At 44.2% G+C, this 17,685-nt stretch overlaps 1 protein-coding gene across 1 annotated transcript; it reads right to left on the bottom strand.

The window, feature by feature from the left end:
- Positions 1-205: 205 nt before the first annotated feature.
- atcaya (ATCAY kinesin light chain interacting caytaxin a) lies at positions 206-15,710 on the bottom strand. The gene is made up of 12 exons (XM_084163475.1): positions 15,464-15,710; positions 14,498-14,556; positions 12,475-12,726; positions 10,562-10,735; positions 10,226-10,328; positions 9,828-9,959; positions 9,483-9,569; positions 4,324-4,422; positions 3,953-3,988; positions 3,735-3,803; positions 2,036-2,105; positions 206-1,481 (listed from the first exon to the last, which is right to left on the bottom strand). Exons 2-11 carry the CDS (start codon positions 14,532-14,534, stop codon positions 2,072-2,074), a joined length of 1,023 nt encoding a protein of 340 aa, XP_084019601.1. The 5' UTR covers positions 14,535-14,556; positions 15,464-15,710; the 3' UTR covers positions 206-1,481; positions 2,036-2,071.
- Positions 15,711-17,685: the final 1,975 nt, after the last annotated feature.

Here is a 17,685-nt window from a genome sequence, read left to right on the forward strand (position 1 = left end):
AAGTTGGATGCCACTTCAGAAACAGAGGCATTTCTGATTATCATACTTGCTATAGATGTGCATGTCTAGACGGGTTGACAGGTTACCAACAAATACAATGCATGATATTGTACTATACTTGTACAAAAATTAGAAGAGCACACAAAAATCTATCTTGAGTTACATATTAGGAAGGCAACCTGCCCCAAAAAAACACATACATTTTATGCTCACCATTTAATGACAATCAAATTCAATAGTGCAAAACAACACTTACAATACATGTATGTAATTCTTACAAAAATAAAAACTCTAACACTTCCTCCCCTCTACCACCCGGTAGGTAAGTATCCAATAGAAGATTGACCAGTAGGCGACTGGTCCATAATCCAATAGGACATCTGAAGGTATATTACATGCTGACAACATGTTGGCATGCTTTGACTGCACCCACAACACAGCATGATACAGAAATGATACCATTAAGTCACAACATTAATGATTGAATAACTGAAATGAAATGCAGTGCTCTTGACATTACAGTCAAACCAGCACATTTCTTGGTCTTACTTTCAGTGTGCCCCCATATTCATGTACAGACAAGAATCCTGAGGCACATCAGAATGTAAGGTACATAGGTTGGTTAGTTGGGCACTGAATGATCCCCGGACCATGAAACACGATGACATCAAAATTATTAATGCAACACAGCTGATCAAAAATAAAGCCTGTACTAGGACACATTATGAGGCCAAAATGAAGCAACGGTGAAGGCATCTGATGTCTCGCAAAGCATTCTAGTCTACATCTACATTTTCAAGGGCTAGCATAGCGCTAATGGGTGAAATGATGCACACCAATGCTGAGCTCTAAGTAGCATTGCCTGACTCTCTGGTCCTCCTCCCCCCTCTTCTTCTCTTAGGCATATCTTCCTCTCAGAAACCAGAGCTGGCAGAGCCCTCAGTGCAGCTCCAAGGACATGACACCATCCAACACTGTCTGTATACAGTAGTTAGTACATACTCAAGTCTAGTCTACAATGGTTCCTGCAAGAGCCTCCAACACATAAAACTGTAACAGGTCTGGTTACCTCCCTGCTACTGACAGCTTACACCATTTATGTCCTGTGAAACATTTTCTACAATATTCATGTTAGTTTTTCTTACATCTTGACTTATGCAAAGGCATCGCACTGTCATCTATATTTGAAATGGATACAAAACTCATGGTGGGGACTGGTAAGCACTTTTAGCGGTCGTAAAAGTATGTAACATGGAGTTGTACAGTCCCCAGAACAGACAGTTCCTTGGAATGTCCTGATGGAATCAGTTGGCAACCTAAGAACCGCTGAGGAGTGTGTGCACGCACGTTGGGGAGTTTAATATCTTGATGGAAACATCTTCAGCTTGATATTTATAAATGAGGAAGTATTCTTAGACTTGTTGGACTTCATGTTTCTTCTTATAAAACACAGTTTTCATGCTCCAAACTTCTTTCACCAACTGCACAGATGAAAGAAGACACCGTCATTAAGAAATAGGCTAATGATATAAACAACTTGTACAAGAATGCACTTTTCAACACGGTAGACTAGGTTCACAGAGCAGTTCATTCAATACAGCTGACCTTATTGAACAATTAGTGGGGCATACCTGACCGCTTGACCTCTTGACCCCTGAAAGTCCCTTGATGACCCAGTGAGAGACACACATTCCTAACACATCCACCCATTAGGCCTGGCTGGCTGCACTTGACAGGGCATTCCTCTATAATAGCAGTGTGGACTGGCAGGGTCTGATTCTTAAACGGCTGAGCAGATGGACATTACGTAACAGTAGACGTTCAAATGGTGCTGGTGGTTTAAATATATTTTAAGTGGTTAAATGGCCTGACCACAGAATTATATCTTAGAACTAATTTAACAAGATCTCTATGGGCCTGACTCCTGCCACAGGCTACCAGTGGATACCGTATGCACAATGTACATTGTATTTATGAGTGCAGTGTCACCTTGTAGTCAGTATGAGAAGAGCAGTAGTGTTGTGTCCTTCCTTACCATGGCATGAGATGAATAAAGAGGAGCAGATCCCTTTCAGATTCCTTGCCCTGCGATCATTGACTTGGGCCTGCAAATGAGTATGAATAAATAAATATCTCTGTAATATTGTTTCCCCATCCATTTCCTGATATATTGCTGGTGAGAGATAATAGTGCTTGACCATGGCCATGTTGACTGCTGCTTGGTCTATACCAGGTAGACTGGTAGACGAACATCTCATTCCAAATTCATGGGCATTAATATGGAGTTGGTCCCCCCCCTTTTGCTGTTATAACAGACTCCACTCTTCTGGGAAGGCTTTCCACTAGATGTTGGAACATTGCTGTTGGGACGTGCTTCCATTCAGCCACAAGAGCATTTTTGAGGTCGGTCACTGATGTTGGGCGATTAGGCCCGGCTCGCGGTCGCCATTCCAATTCATCCCAAATGTGTTCGATGGGGTTGAGGTCAGGGCTCTGTGCAGGCCAGTCAAGTTCTTCCACACGATCGACAAACCATTTCTGTATGGATCTCACTTTGTGCACGGGGGCATTGTCATGCTGAAACAGGAAAGGGCCTTCCCCAAACTGTTGCCACAAAGTTGTAAGCACAGAATCGTCTACAATTACATTTACATTTTAGTCATTTAGCAGACGCTCTTATCCAGTGCGACTTACAGTTAGTGATATCCAGAGTGACTTACAGTTAGTGAGTGCATACCATTAATTTTTTTATTTTATTTTTTTCATACTGGCCCCCTGTGGGAATCGAACCTACAACCCTGGCGTTGCAAACGCCATGCTCTACCAACTGAGCTACATCCCTGCCAGCCATTCCCTCCCCTACCCTGGACGACGCTGGGCCAATTGTGCGCCTCCCCATGGGTCTCCCGGTCGCGGCCGGCTACAACAGAGCCTGGATTCGAACCAGGATCTCTAGTGGCACAACTAGCACTGCGATGCAGTGCAGGTAGCGTTCCCTTGGCATCTGCCAAACCCAGATTCGTCTGTCGGACTGCCAGATGGTGAAGCGTGATTCATCACTCCAGAGAACGCGTTTCCACTGCTCCAGAGTCCAATGGCGGCGAGCTTTACAACACTCCAGCCGACGCTTGGCATTGCGCATGGTGATCTTAGGCTTGTGTGCGGCTGCTCGGTCATGGAAACCCATTTCATGAAGCTCCCGACAAACAGATATTGTGCTGACGTTGCTTCCAGAGGCAGTTTGGAAATCAGTAGTGAGTGTTGCAACCGAGGACAGATGATTTGTACACGCTACACGCTTCAGCACTCTGCGTTCCCATTCTGTGAGCTTGTGTGGCCTACCACTTCCCGGCTGAGCCGTTGTTGCGCCTAGACTTTTCCCCTTCACAATAACAGCACTTACAGTTGACCGGGGCAGCTCTTGCAGTGCAGAAATTTGACGAACTGACTTGTTGGAAAGGTGGCATCCTATGACGGTGCCACGTTGAAAGTCACTGAGCTCTTCAGTAAGACCATTCTACTGCCAATGTTTGTCTATGGAGATTGCATGGCTGTGTGCTCCATTTTATACACCTGTCAGCAACGGGAGTGGCTGAAATAGCCGAATCCACTCATTTGAAGGGGTGTCCAAATACTTTTGTATATATAGTGTATCTCCAACCCTGGTCCTGGAGAGCTTTAAGATATCCGGCTATCACACACAGGCCGTTATAGTGTAACTGTCTACTCCCTACCTCTCTGCCTTGGCTGAAGAAGACACCTGTGGGTTTGGATGCTCCTGCTGCCGCTGTTCCTGCTCCATCCTGTACAAGCAGAGGGAGACAACACTTGTATAAAAGCTTGATGAATGAACTGACTGAGGATACAGCATGGATCACCCCTGATTGAGCATGAGCATGGCATGTATACCTGGTTAATTCAATCAAAAAAATAAGATGAAAATGTGTTTTACCTTTCTTTCCGAGCTTTGATCCTCTCCTCCTCAAATCTGTAAAAATAAAAGATTAAGATCACTATTCTGATCCAAGTCCTTTCCCAAGAGTTGGAATACAGATCCTATCTTACATATTTTTTTGGGCTGACAAACAAAATCTGAAAACCTTTGATATTCAAATGTGTTCTTCTATGATTTATTTACTGCCTCAAAGTCTCTGCCAGGCATCCATGTCTATTCACGGAGGGAAAAATTATTGGCTTGCAAGTTTACATAATTTATTAGTCTGCAAAATTGCAAATCACTACAAGTCAGTGAATGATGGTGGGAGTCAGGTGGGAGTCAAGTCTTCAGCTTAGTTACTCCCCATAGTGGTCGATGATACTTACTGCACCACACACTCCGGGACCTGCACATGTTCCATGGGGACTATCTCTGCCAGCTCATCCAGACTGTGCACATACTGGATCTTATTCATAAACTTCACACTGCAAATAGAACAGGATAATAACAACAACCAGTTATATTGGTGTTATGTGTACAGTTGTGGTCAAAAGTTTTGAGAATGACACAAGTATTGGTCTTCACAAAGTTTGCTGCTTCAATGTTTTTAGATATTTTTGTCAGATGTTACTATGGTATACTGAAGTATAATTACAAGCATTCCATAAGTGTCAAAAGCTTTTATTGACAATTACATTAAGTTTATGCAAATAGTCAATATTTGCAGTGTTGACCCTTCTTTTTCAAGACCTTTGCAATCTGCCCTGGCGTGCTGTCAATTAACTTCTGGGCCACATATTACATTTACATTTACGTCATTTAGCAGACGCTCTTATCCAGAGCGACTTACAAATTCTGACTGATGGCAGCCCATTCCTGCATAATCAATGCTTGGAGTTTGTCAGAATTTGTGGGTTTTTGTTTGTCCACCCGCCTCTTGAGGATTGGCCACAAGTTCTCAATGGGATAAAGGTCTGGGGAGTTTCCTGGCCATGGACCCAAAATGTCGATGTTTTGTTCCCCGAGCCACTTAGTTATCACTTTTGCCTTATGGCAAAATGCTCCATCATGCTGGAAAAGGCATTGTTCGTCACCAAACTGTTCTTGGATGGTTGGGAGAAGTTGCTCTCGGAGGATGTGTTGTTACCATTCTTTATTCATGGCTGTGTTCTTAGGCAAAATTGTGAGTGAGCCCACTCCCTTGGATGAGAAGCAACCCCACACACACGAATGGTCTCAGGATGCTTTACTGTTGGCATGACACAGGACTGATGGTAGCGCTCACTAGGAGTGGGCGATATACCGGTTTGATAGTAAAAACCGGTATTGTGCCGCGCCATGATATGGATTTAGCAATATCATGGATACCGCGATTTATTCAGAATTCATAAATTCGAATTTTGCATCAATATTTTTTTGTTCCAAATTTCAACTGAGTGATAGTACTAAGTAGCTACATCTTTTTTTTATTTTTTTATCCAACCTTTCTTGGTTCTTACGAATAAAAGAATGTATGTTAATATGTTGACCTATTTTTATGAGCGCACGTCGCATGCACTTGTTGCACGCATGTAGTGCTAGCAACAAAGAAGTGTGCAGGCAGCTGCAGTTAGGAGGCAGGTTAACTATTGGGGGAAAACTTTACAATCCAGGATGAGCGAAAACACAGAAATTGATGTTGCTCAAGAGCAGGAGGATAAATTGGTTAAGAAGAAAGGGGGCACCTCTGTTGTTTGGAACTGGTTTGGCTTTAAAATCTCCGACCCCGACCAAAACACTACCCTATGCAAGTTGTGTCGTCGTGTTGTCTTAGCAAAAGGTGGAAACACGACCAACCTGTTCAATCACTTAAAAAACATACATGTCCGTGAGTATGAACAATGCACCAGAATGCGTGAGACAGTAAGCCCAGGAGCTCGCCCGAAGACAAGCCAGACTCGCACTCAACAATCAATTATATCATCATTTGCTGCCGGTACTTGCTATGAGAAGACGAGCAAAAAATGGATAGACATCACAGCTGCGATTACAAATCACATAGCGAAGGACATGGTACCGATTCAAACTGTGGAGAAAGAGGGGTTCAGAAAGTTGATTCAAACTCTGGACCCAAGATATGAGATCCCGAGCCGCAAATATTTTAGCCAAAAATGCCTGCCACAGCTTTACACAGAATGCTGGGACAGAGTTTACAGTGAGATAAATAACATTCCATTCTTCTCCACTACTGCCGATCTATGGTCAAGTCGTACCACAGAACCTTATATAAGCCTCACAATCCATTACATAGACGGTGACTGGAAACTGAAAAGTAAGTGCCTACAGACGTCTTATTTCCCAGACGACCACACCGGGGAAATAATTGCAGGTGGGCTGAGGGACATACTGTCGTCCTGGGGATTAAAAGAGTCGCGTCAAGTTTGTATGACGACCGACAGCGGATCGAACATGATCAAGGCATTGCAGCTGAACAAGTGGGCAAACCTTGGATGTTTCGGACACAGGCTGCACAATGCTATTGGTAAGTTTCAGGACTGTAGCCTAGGCCTACCCTGTATGATGCTTATTATTAAGAAAAAATACAGCTCACATCAGCCATGTACCGTAGGCTAAATCTAAGCACATCAGATTTGTAAAATGTGTAACAGTTGAATGTAAATGCCGTAAATCCTCAAACAAAGATTAAAAGTTATATTGTATTGTGATTTCTATATAAAAATGCATTATTATTAATTATTATTGTATTGTGATTTGATTATTTTTCACCCTATTATTTTGATTTCTTATTCCCAATTTCCAGAGAGGAGTGTCCAAAACGCTCCCGGGCCACAGGGGTGTGCGATTTCCCGGGCCACAGGGGTTTGCAAAAAGGTGGTTAGCACGTTCTCATACAGCTGGAAAAAGCAGAAGGCCCTGATGACAGCACAGAATGAACTAAGCCTGCCCCTGCACAAGCTCATCACAGAATCTCCGACAAGGTGGGGATCTCGTCTGAAAATGATGGAAAGAGTCCTGGAGCAGGAAAAGGCCATTACACAGGTCCTGGCAGGGGACAAAAAGACACGGCACCTTGTACCTACCTGGCAAGACATCCAGGTCTTGGAATCAGTCACAGCAGCACTGAAGCCACTCCAGGACTTTACAGATGCCCTGTCAGGAGAAGCGTATGTGAGCGTGTCCTATTTGAAGCCTGTCATCAATCTGTTAAATGCAGAGGTTCTAAATCTGAGCAAGGACGATACAGAACTGACCAAAGAGATCAAGATCAAGGTTCTTGATTACTTGAATAACAAGTACACTGACCCTGCAACAGATGAGCTGCTCTCCATGGCTACCTTTCTAGATCCAAGGTTCAAGACCAGGTACATGTCCGCTGAGAAACTGGAGGACATTAAGGTATTTATTCATTTGTTCTTGTTTTATTGCTTCAAATGTAAAGCACTTTGGGCTGCATTTTATGTATGAAAGGTGCTATACAAATAAAGTTTAATTATTTTCATTTTTTAAGGTGAGAGCTGCCTCAGAGACCGAAGCCCTCCTGGTGGAGAACACAGCCCTGGGAAAATCGTCTCTTGCAGAGGATCACACTGACAGGGAGAAAGAAGCTTCCACTGCTCATCAATCAGGCAAGAAGCCCAAGAAGAGCCTTGGGAGCTTCTTTAAGCAGACCAGCAGTGCACCTGCCTCATGTTCAGAGAGGCAGATCATTGAGCAAGAGCTGAATAGCTACATTCTGGCAACGGCAGCGAGTCTGATCCTTTGGAGTGGTGGCGATTTCACGGATCTAATTTTCCACGTGTGAGTTGTCTGGCAAAGAAATACTTATGCATCCCTGCCACAAGTGCCCCCTCTGAGAGGGCATTCAGCACTGGGGGCAATGTGGTGACATGTCACAGGGCAGCACTAAAGCCAGAAACAGTCAACATGCTGGTATTCCTGGCACGGAACTTGTGAAGAAAGTTCTAGTGAAGATTTGTTGATATTGTTGATAATTGATGGTTGAGGCTTGAAAGGTTTAGTTTCAAACGGTTAGTTTTTTACATATCTACGGACCGTAGCCAAAACAAACACACGTATTTGAATTTGTAATTACCTTATTTTCTTTATCTCCTGTTATTTTTTATTTAATTTTACTTAATATCTAATTTATATATATATATATATATATATATAGGCCTACCTACCTCATGTTTACGGAATGCATGTTTGCACAATACAAATAAAAACTTTTCAGGTCCATACGGTCCAATGCCTCACTCTTTCTGGTTATATAAGGTTCAAATACATATTTTTCCTTAACTAATATAATTTAACCAAGAAGGGATATTAAAATGTGATTCATATTTTTTTACGTCATATATCGTGATATCATATCGATATCGTCTGGACAGTGGAAAATATCGTGATATGAATTTTAGCTCATATCGCCCACCCCTAGCGCTCACCTTTTTTTCCGGGTGCCCCAAACAATCGGAAAGGGGATTCATCAGAGAAAATGACTTTACCCCAGTCCTCAGCAGTCCAATCCCTGTACCTTTTGCAGAATATCAGTCTGTCCCTGATGTTTTTCCTGGAGAGAAGTGGCTTCCTCGCTGCCCTTCTTGACACCAGGCCATCCTCCAAAAGTCTTCACCTCACTGTGCGTGCAGATGCACTCACACCTGCCTGCTGCCATGCCTGAGCAAGCTCTGCACTGGTGGTGCCCCGATCCCGCAGCTGAATCAACTTTAGGAGACGGTCCTGGTGCATGCTGGACTTTCTTGGGCGCCCTGAAGCCTTCTTCACAACAATTGAACCTCTCTCCTTGAAGTTCTTGATGATCCGATAAATGGTTGATTTAGGTGCAATCTTACTAGCAGCAATATCCTTGCCTGTGAAGCCCTTTTTGTGCAAATCATTGATGACAGCACGTGTTTCCTTGCAGGTAACCATGGTTAACAGAGGAAGAACAATGATTTCAAGCACCACCCTCCTTTTAAAGCTTCCAGTCTGTTATTCTAACTCAATCAGCATGACAGAGTGATCTCCAGCCTTGTCCTCGTCAACACTCTCACCTGTGTTAACGAGAGAATCACTGACATGATGTCAGCTGGTCCTTTTGTGGCAGGGCTGAAATGCAGTGGAAATGTTTTTTGGGGATTAAGTTCATTTTCATGGCAAAGAGGGACTTTGCAATTAATTGCAATTCATCTGATCACTCTTCATAACATTCTGGAGTATATGCAAATTGCCATCATAAAAACTGAGGCAGTCGACTTTGTGAAAATGAATATTTGTGTCATTCTCAAAACTTTTGACCACGACTGTACAACTATTAGTTATCCGTCACAGTGGTGATATGTAGCATAACTGTATTATAAAAAATGCTCTCAAACTTTTGTATAATTTCAGCCAGAAGTTTTGAAAGTGCTGCTCAATTTTTTTTTGCAATTCATATGATAGGTTACGAATCCAATTCGTACTATATGTTACGAATTTGTTGTGTTTAAGATCCTGGTGTGCATCTTTAACATGATGTTGTGTGTTGTTGTTGTTCTGTGGTCACCTGATGAAGGGCCTGGATATGGCCAGCACAGTGCGGATGAACCAGGTGGGGTGGGCGATGACCAGAGACTTCAGATTCTTCCTCAGCCTTCAGGGACAACAGAAATAAATAGTTGAAATAAGGCAATACATACATCCCATAGTGCTGGAAGAATCTATCAAGCAGCCTAGTATGAGTCGATCCCCATTTCCCATTGACTGCCAGTAGCAGTGACAAGCTCAATTACTCCCCATTAGTTTCTCCTGAGAGTCAGTCAACATTTGTGTTATGCACATCCATCCTATGCCGACAGTATGAATGATCGCTTTTGTCATGCAGTGGTGTATAAGATATAAATATCCTTACCTCCTATCAATCATCTGATAGCATTTCTTCAGCCATCCTATGCCCGGCATCTTGCCCCGCGGTGTGGCTCCATTCATGTAGATGATCAAATAGTCCTCAGCAACCAGCATTTCTAGACTGCTGACCACATACCTGAGATGGCAATGAGGAAGGGAAAAATATTGAGGTTTATTTCATTGCTGCCATGGCAAGCACTAAAGAAATCTCGAGTTCTATTTTCTGGCAGCATAAATCTTCAATACAAAATTCTTATGTGATGTATGACATGATATCTCTGCATTCAATAATAGTATCACAGGCATGATGACCTAGTTTTAAATATCACTCTGTCGTAGCTGGGCATTTGTGCCTCTTGCCATAAATCAGTATCTCTGCAATTAGTAAATCCAATTACTCACAGGAAGAGGTTCTCCATGATGTAGTGGTAATCTGCACAGCTGCTGTCGGGCAGGTAGCAGGCTGAGAACACTATGATGGCATTCAGACCCTCGCCATAGTAACCTGCAGAGGGCGAGGAGAGTGACAGTTGACATGGCCTGTAAGTTCATCCCGTTGGTGTCAATTATCTGGATGCAGAACCATCAATATACAGACATATACAGACGTCAACTCAGTTTGAGATTGAATGGGCACCATGTTGGCATCAAAAGTTCCATGACAATTCAATTGTAATTAGTTTAACTATGTATACAGTATCTATGGCTCTGGCTGGATGCTGTTGGCTGGATACTGACCCCCATGGGTGATGACGCGGAGGTATGGCCTGATGACCTGCATGTCGATGCGGTGCTCCTGCTCCCCAATGATCACCGTCCTCCACAGGCGCCCGTTACCCCCTGTCCCATCAGCACAATCCTCCTCCTCTCCGTCACCAGGCGCCGCTTTGGCGTTGGCTACTGGCGTGTCATCTGGATGTACATAGTGAAAAGTTGAAAGGTGTTTATGCTATAATGTGAAGTTGGTTAAAAACAAATGTATGTATATTAGTGAGACATAATGGATTTGTTTTACGTCATCACCTTTGTACTTCTCTTCATGTTTCTTAGCTGCTGTGCTGTTTAGCTGTAGTCTAATAGTCTAGACGTTAACATAAGTGTACAACGCAGCTATTTACACTCAACAAAAATATATGGATTTCACATGACTGGAAAAACAGATATGCATCTGTTGGTCACAGAGACTGTACCTTTAAAAAAAAGCTAGGGACGTGTATCTGGTGTGTCAGTATCTGGTGTGACCACCATTTGCCTCATGCAGCGCGACACATCTCCTTCGCATAGAGTTGATTAGACTGTGGATTGTGGCCTGTGGAATGTTGTCCCACTCCTGTTCAATGACTGTGCGAAGTTGCTGGATATTGGCAGGAACTGGAACACTCTGTCGTACACGTCCATCCAGAGCATCCCAAACATGCTCAATGGGTGACGTCTGGTGAGTATGCAGGCCATGGAAGAACTGGGAAATTTTCATCTTCCAGGAATTGTATACAGATCCTTGCGACATGGGGCCGTGCAATATCATGCTGAAACGTGAGGTGATGGCGGACGGATGAATGGCACAACAATGGGCCTCAGGATCTCGTCACGATATCTCTGTGCATTCAAATTGCCATCGATAAAATGCAATTGTGTTCATTGTCCATAACTTATGCCTGCCCATACCTTAACCCCTCTGCCACCATGGGGCACTCTGTTCACAACGTTGATATCAGCAAACCGCTTGCCCACACAACGCCCTACACGCTGTCTGCCATCTGCCTGGTACAGTTGAAACCGGGATTCATCCGTGAAGAGCACACTTCTCCAGCATGCCAGTGGCCATTGAAAGTGAGCATTTGCCCACTGAAGTCGGTTACGACGCCTAACTGCAGTCACGTCAAGACCCTGGTGAGGATGACGAGCACGCAGGTGAGCTTACCTGAGACGGTTTCTGACAGTTTGTGCAAACCCACAGTTTCATCAGCTGTCCGGGTGGCTGGTCTCAGACGATCCTTCAGGTAAAGAATCCGGGTGTGGAGGTCCTGGGCTGGCGTGGTTACATGTGGTCTGCGGTTGTGAGGCCGGTTGGACGTACTGCCAAATACTCTAAAACAACGTTGGAGGTGGCTTATAGTAGAGAAATTAACATTCAATTCTCTGGCAACAGCTCTGTTGGACATTCCTGCAGTCAGCACGCTCCCTCAAAACTTGAGACATCTGTGGCATTGTGTTGTGTGACAAAACTGCACATTTTAGAGTGGCCTTTTATTGTCCCCAGCACAAGGTGCACCTGTGTAATGATCATGCTGTTTAATTCACTTCTTGATATGCCACACCTGTCAGGTGGATGGATTATCTTGGCAAAGGAGAAATGCTCACTAACAGCGATGTAAACAAATTTGTGCACAACATTTTAGAGAAATAAGCTTTTTGTGCGAATAGAACATTTCTGGGATCTTTTATTTCAGCTCATGAAACATGTGACCAACACTTTACATGCTGCGTTTATATTTTTGTTCAGTATATCTAGCCTGAGTGGGTGCCAGACCGTGTCTGCGCTAGCTACATCTTGCCAAACAACAAGTTGTCTAAAGCACACAGACTGGCACCCAGGCTACCAGGCTGGCACCAGGGCTTCCATTATTCCGCACTGCATGAGCTCTACTCACCTTCCCACTCCAGCTCATTGCCGTTGGTGATGAACTCCAGGGAGTCGTTGTCGTCAGGGGTCTCGATGTCGTCCACGTTTATGTCCAGGTCGTCGGGTGTATCCAGGAAGTCTTCAGACAGCAGGGAACCCTCGCTGTGGTCCAGGGACAGGTTCATGTCCGGGGCCACTAATGTACGGCGCTTACGATGGGTGGACCCTCCTCCACTTCCGCCTCCTCCACCTGCATTAACATTCAGAGAGTTGGGGGGAGCTGCGATAGAGGAGGTGAGACTTGTTAGCTACTGATAGTGTACACACATGACATCCAGTTGAATTCACAGGTGCAAGGTCCATGAAGTAGCATGTGAGATGAGGCTCATTGTTATAAAGTAATACACTGCTCAAAAAAATAAAGGGAACACTTAAACAACACAATGTAACTCCAAGTCAATCACACTTCTGTGAAATCAAACTGTCCACTTAGGAAGCAACACTGATTGACAATAAATGTCACATGCTGTTGTGCAAATGGAATAGACAACAGGTGGAAATTATAGGCAATTAGTAAGACACCCCCAATAAAGGACTGGTTTTGCAGGTGGTGACCACAGACCACTTCTCAGTTCCTATGCTTCCTGGCTGATGTTTTGGTCACTTTTGAATGCTGCCGGTGCTTTCACTCTAGTGGTAGCATGAGACGGAGTCTACAACCCACACAAGTGGCTCAGGTAGTGCAGCTCATCCAGGATGGCACATCAATGCGAGCTGTGGCAAGAAGGTTTGCTGTGTCTGTCAGCGTAGTGTCCAGAGCATGGAGGCGCTACCAGGAGACAGGCCAGTACATCAGGAGACGTGGAGGAGGCCGTAGGAGGGCAACAACCCAGCAGCAGGACTGCTACCTCCGCCTTTGTGCAAGGAGGAGCAGGTGGAGCACTGCCAGAGCCCTGCAAAATTACCTCCAGCAGGCCACAAATGTGCATGTGTCTGCTCAAACGGTCAGAAACAGACTCCATGAGGGTGGTATGAGGGCCCGACGTCCACAGGTGGGGGTTGTGCTTACAGCCCAACACCGTGCAGGACGTTTGGCATTTGCCAGAGAACACCAAGATTGGCAAATTCGCCACTGGCGCCCTGTGCTCTTCACAGATGAAAGCAGGTTCACACTGAGCACGTGACAGACGTGACAGAGTCTGGAGATGCCGTGGAGAACTTTCTGCTGCCTGCAACATCCTCCAGCATGACCGGTTTGGCGGTGGGTCAGTCATGGTGTGGGGTGGCATTTCTTTGGGGGGCCGCACAGCCCTCCATGTGCTCGCCAGAGGTAGCCTGACTGCCATTAGGTACCGAGATGAGATCCTCAGACCCCTTGTGAGACCATATGCTGGTGCGGTTGGCCCTGGGTTCCTCCTAATGCAAGACAATGCTAGACCTCATGTGGCTGGAGTGTGTCAGCAGTTCCTGCAAGAGGAAGGCATTGATGCTATGGACTGGCCCGCCCGTTCCCCAGACCTGAATCCAATGGAGCACATCTGGGACATCATGTCTCGCTCCATCCACCAACGTCACGTTGCACCACAGACTGTCCAGGAGTTGGCGGATGCTTTAGTCCAGGTCTGGGAGGAGATCCCTCAGGAGACCATCCGCCACCTCATCAGGAGCATGCCCAGGCATTGTAGGGAGGTCATACAGGCACGTGGCCACACACACTACTGAGCCTCATTTTGACTTGTTTTAAGGACATTACATCAAAGTTGGATCAGCCTGTAGTGTGGTTTTCCACTTTAATTTTGAGGGTGACTCCAAATCCAGACCTCCATGGGTTGATAAATTTGATTTCCATTGATAATTTTTTTGTGATTTTGTTGTCAGCACATTCAACTATGTAAAGAAAAAAGTATTTAATAAGATTATTTAATTCATTCAGATCTAGGATGTGTTCTTTTAGTGTTCCCTTAATTTTTTTGAGCAGTGTATATTAAGCTAAAGTGACTTATAGTATATCAAATGCCAGACAGGTGAGGTGTTATTTCAATTATACTTACAGGCTCTGTCATCGGTGAGACCACAGGAAGACTCCATGTCACCGTCCTCAGGAAGTGGTCTGAAAATCAACACAGAGAGCACATCATTATGTCAGGGCCACAGCCACACACAATAGCATGACATGAGCAAACACTAAAGCCAGCCAGCCTGACTCAAATAAACCAAACCCCAAATAGTCCCTGAAGCACACTAGTACATCACCACATCATTGCAGCTGGTGCAAAATTAACACATGCCAGCAATCATGTCAGTGGGGTTGTCAGTGATCTGGCTCAGCACCTCAAAGGGAGCGCAGAGAGAGGAGGTTGGGTGGTAATTAGCATCTCCCCAGGGAGTTCTTTAGATTATAGACCTGCCATGGTGTGCGATGTGGGAGGGAGGTAGAGGCGGTGGTATGTCAAAAAACCCTATTCACTGTACAGGGGAGGCAGACACACCGTTAGGCTACCCCTTAACATTTGGTGTAATTTCCCTTGTCACTTCCTGTAACGTGAAACAAGGGAGGACATGGAGGAGGTGGAGAATGAAGTATAATACGGAGGAAATGTCAACAACAACCAAATATCAAGAGGCACTGGGGAAATATAAGGTATACAGATCCACTGTGCTCCACTGCTGCGTAATCCTAAACCATCCTTTCAACCTAACATCCCAGGGAGGACAGACAGTCTATAACAGTGTTGCCAAATCAACATGACTGGCAATAACAAATGACAAGGGCATCCGTTACACCGCATGGTGTCCGATCTAGCATCCCTGAGGCGTCCCACTGCTATAACCACTGGCAAGCTTCCATTGTTTAAATAACCAATTTCCTACAAATGATGACACCATGAAGAAGAAATGAAATAGGAATTATGTCTAACAAAGGTTATGATAATCCAAAATGTCAAGCAGTCAGGCCATATTCTTTTCCTATATGATGATGAGGGCTAAAATATCAAATCATAAGAGCTCCTGCTTACCTTATAAACAATGAGGATGAATTCAAAGACGATCCAGGCAACTATTTGATTTTACAGCAGAGGATCCTATAATATTATGCATTCCCTTTTCTCAGTCGATCATAGGGAGCCTCAGGCACATCATCATTCAGAGCCTAATGATACATATACTTATTTTCTCTTCCTCCTTTTCCTTAAAGCTGATCTGCCACCATTTTCCTGGTGATGCTGTGTTGTTGACTGGTTGCTGCGTCACATGACGTAGCCCACTACCATTTAAGGAGAGAGCTGCACCTGCTCCCTGCCTCCGCTCCTTCAGATGGAGAGAGACAGGAGGATAAAACCTGCTGTCAGAATGCTCTCTCTCTCTCTTTGCCTCTCTTTTTCACACTCCTTTAATTTCCTACTGAGCAATTCTTTGATCTCCCTGCATCTCATAATGACAATAAAGGGAAATGTCATGCCTTAATCCAGTCCTCTTCGTAATTCTTCAGTGCTTGGAGGACAATTATAATTTTTGTTTAAAATCTGTATAGATCCAGTGTTTGTGAATGTTTACGGCACATATTATTGTCATATGGCTATTGCAATCAATGTCAGAGGTTGATTTCAGTAGATGGGGGTATCTGCTAGGTATTCCAGGCTATAATTAGACCAGCTGCACGAGGCTAGCCCACTGGGAAATCCTCAAGCAAATTATACTGGAGCAGATTATTGCCCTTCAACAACAAACTTCACTGCGGGCATGAGGCATTGTCATCTTCCAGTTGTGATGAAATGCCACCCACTCACCTCATCTCCTCAGCACCGATGGCCAAGTGTTAAAAAAAACACACAGTAACATTCTAAAGTGTATTACTGTGTGATTATTCTTGCAAGTACAATGTAACAAATAGTGTAACCTTTGTTGTTACACTGTAGGCTGTATACTATACTTACTAATGGATTACTGCTGTAAGTATAATGTAACGGTGAGTTATTACAATACTTTTTACACAGTATTGGACCCTGCAGGACTAAAGGACCCTGTAAAGTAAAGCATGTTCAAAGTCGTCTGACACCCACCTGGGGAAGTCTTCATCCTGCCACTCGTCTTTACATTCCATGTTATCCATTCGTAGTGTCGCCTCTGTGGTGCCCATCCCATGGAAGGGAGGGGAGGGGAGGGGCCTGGGGCACACAGACATAGACAGACCATACATAATTAACCAACCAACCAACAATAATCAGTCACAGATGGGGTGAGTTCCTTCCTGTTACAATGGAGCACTTTGAGCATTGGAAATTATGTATAGATCCAATTGATCACTTTCACCATTATCATTATTATCAATGGCATAATCAAATCATAGCCTCCGGCTTTAAGCGGGATCAAATCATATCAAACCTATCCTCAGGTCTGAAGATCAAATGGCAATAATGTGGTCCTCTGTAGCTCAATTGGTAGAGCATGGCGCTTGTAACGCCAGGGTAGTGGGTTCGATCCCCGGGACCACCCATACGTAAAAATGTATGCACGCATGACTGTAAGTCGCTTTGGATAAAAGCGTCTGCTAAATGGCATATTATATTATTATAATAAGCCCATGTTTTGTGTAACACATTAGAGAATTCCTCCGTTATAACACAGAGAATGCATTTATACAAGAGGAACAATAGTACGGTTATTAGTATTTTATTTAATTCTTAGTATTTATCATTTCAATTGAGAAACTGAATCTAGGTCACAAGGCGTTTATCCCCCTGTGCAGCATGTGAGGAGCATGTGACTGAGGTCCCCTTGCAGCTTCCCTCAGTCAATCACAATTAAGGAATTTCCTAGGTGGATTCCAAGAGGCCAGGAGAAATCAACTCTTAATCCCTCCTCATCAGCTACTAATCCTCAGCACAGTTGCCACCTTTTTGATGTGTTCAGGTTTATCCTGTCTGACACAAGTTTAAAGAGACAGTTCTACAGCCTATTAATACTGGCTCCAGGTAGCTCAAGCTGGGTTGACATCATGTAAGTCAGTGCAGCGTACTGTAATCACTCACATTCTGTTTTCGAGGGAAAGTTGTAAGTGTGACTGGGTTTCAGTTTTCGTTACCATCATTGGCTATGTTGAATAAGATAGAGGCACTGTAATATTATTAAAAGTCAGATACACCGTATATTTTATGCTGAGGTTGTATGGTTCACTGCATGGGACTGATTGTGTTTAATGGAACTAATTTACTCCTCTCTTTGTACCTCTTCACTCATG

The sequence above is a fragment of the Coregonus lavaretus genome (assembly GCF_964263955.1).
Source record: "Coregonus lavaretus genome assembly, chromosome: 6".
NCBI classification, from domain to species: Eukaryota; Metazoa; Chordata; class Actinopteri; order Salmoniformes; family Salmonidae; genus Coregonus; species Coregonus lavaretus.

Bases quoted from the DNA above. Each gene is read 5' to 3' on its own strand.
- atcaya (XM_084163475.1), bottom strand. From the start codon at position 14,534: ATGGAGTCTTCCTGTGGTCTCACCGATGACAGAGCCT. The intron at 4,423-9,482 runs GTGACCACAGAA...TTCTATTTGCAG, and splicing joins ATATCCAGGCCCTTCATCAG to TGTGAAGTTTATGAATAAGA. The intron at 2,106-3,734 runs GTAGGGAGTAGA...ACTCATTTGCAG, and splicing joins TCTTCAGCCAAGGCAGAGAG to GCCCAAGTCAATGATCGCAG.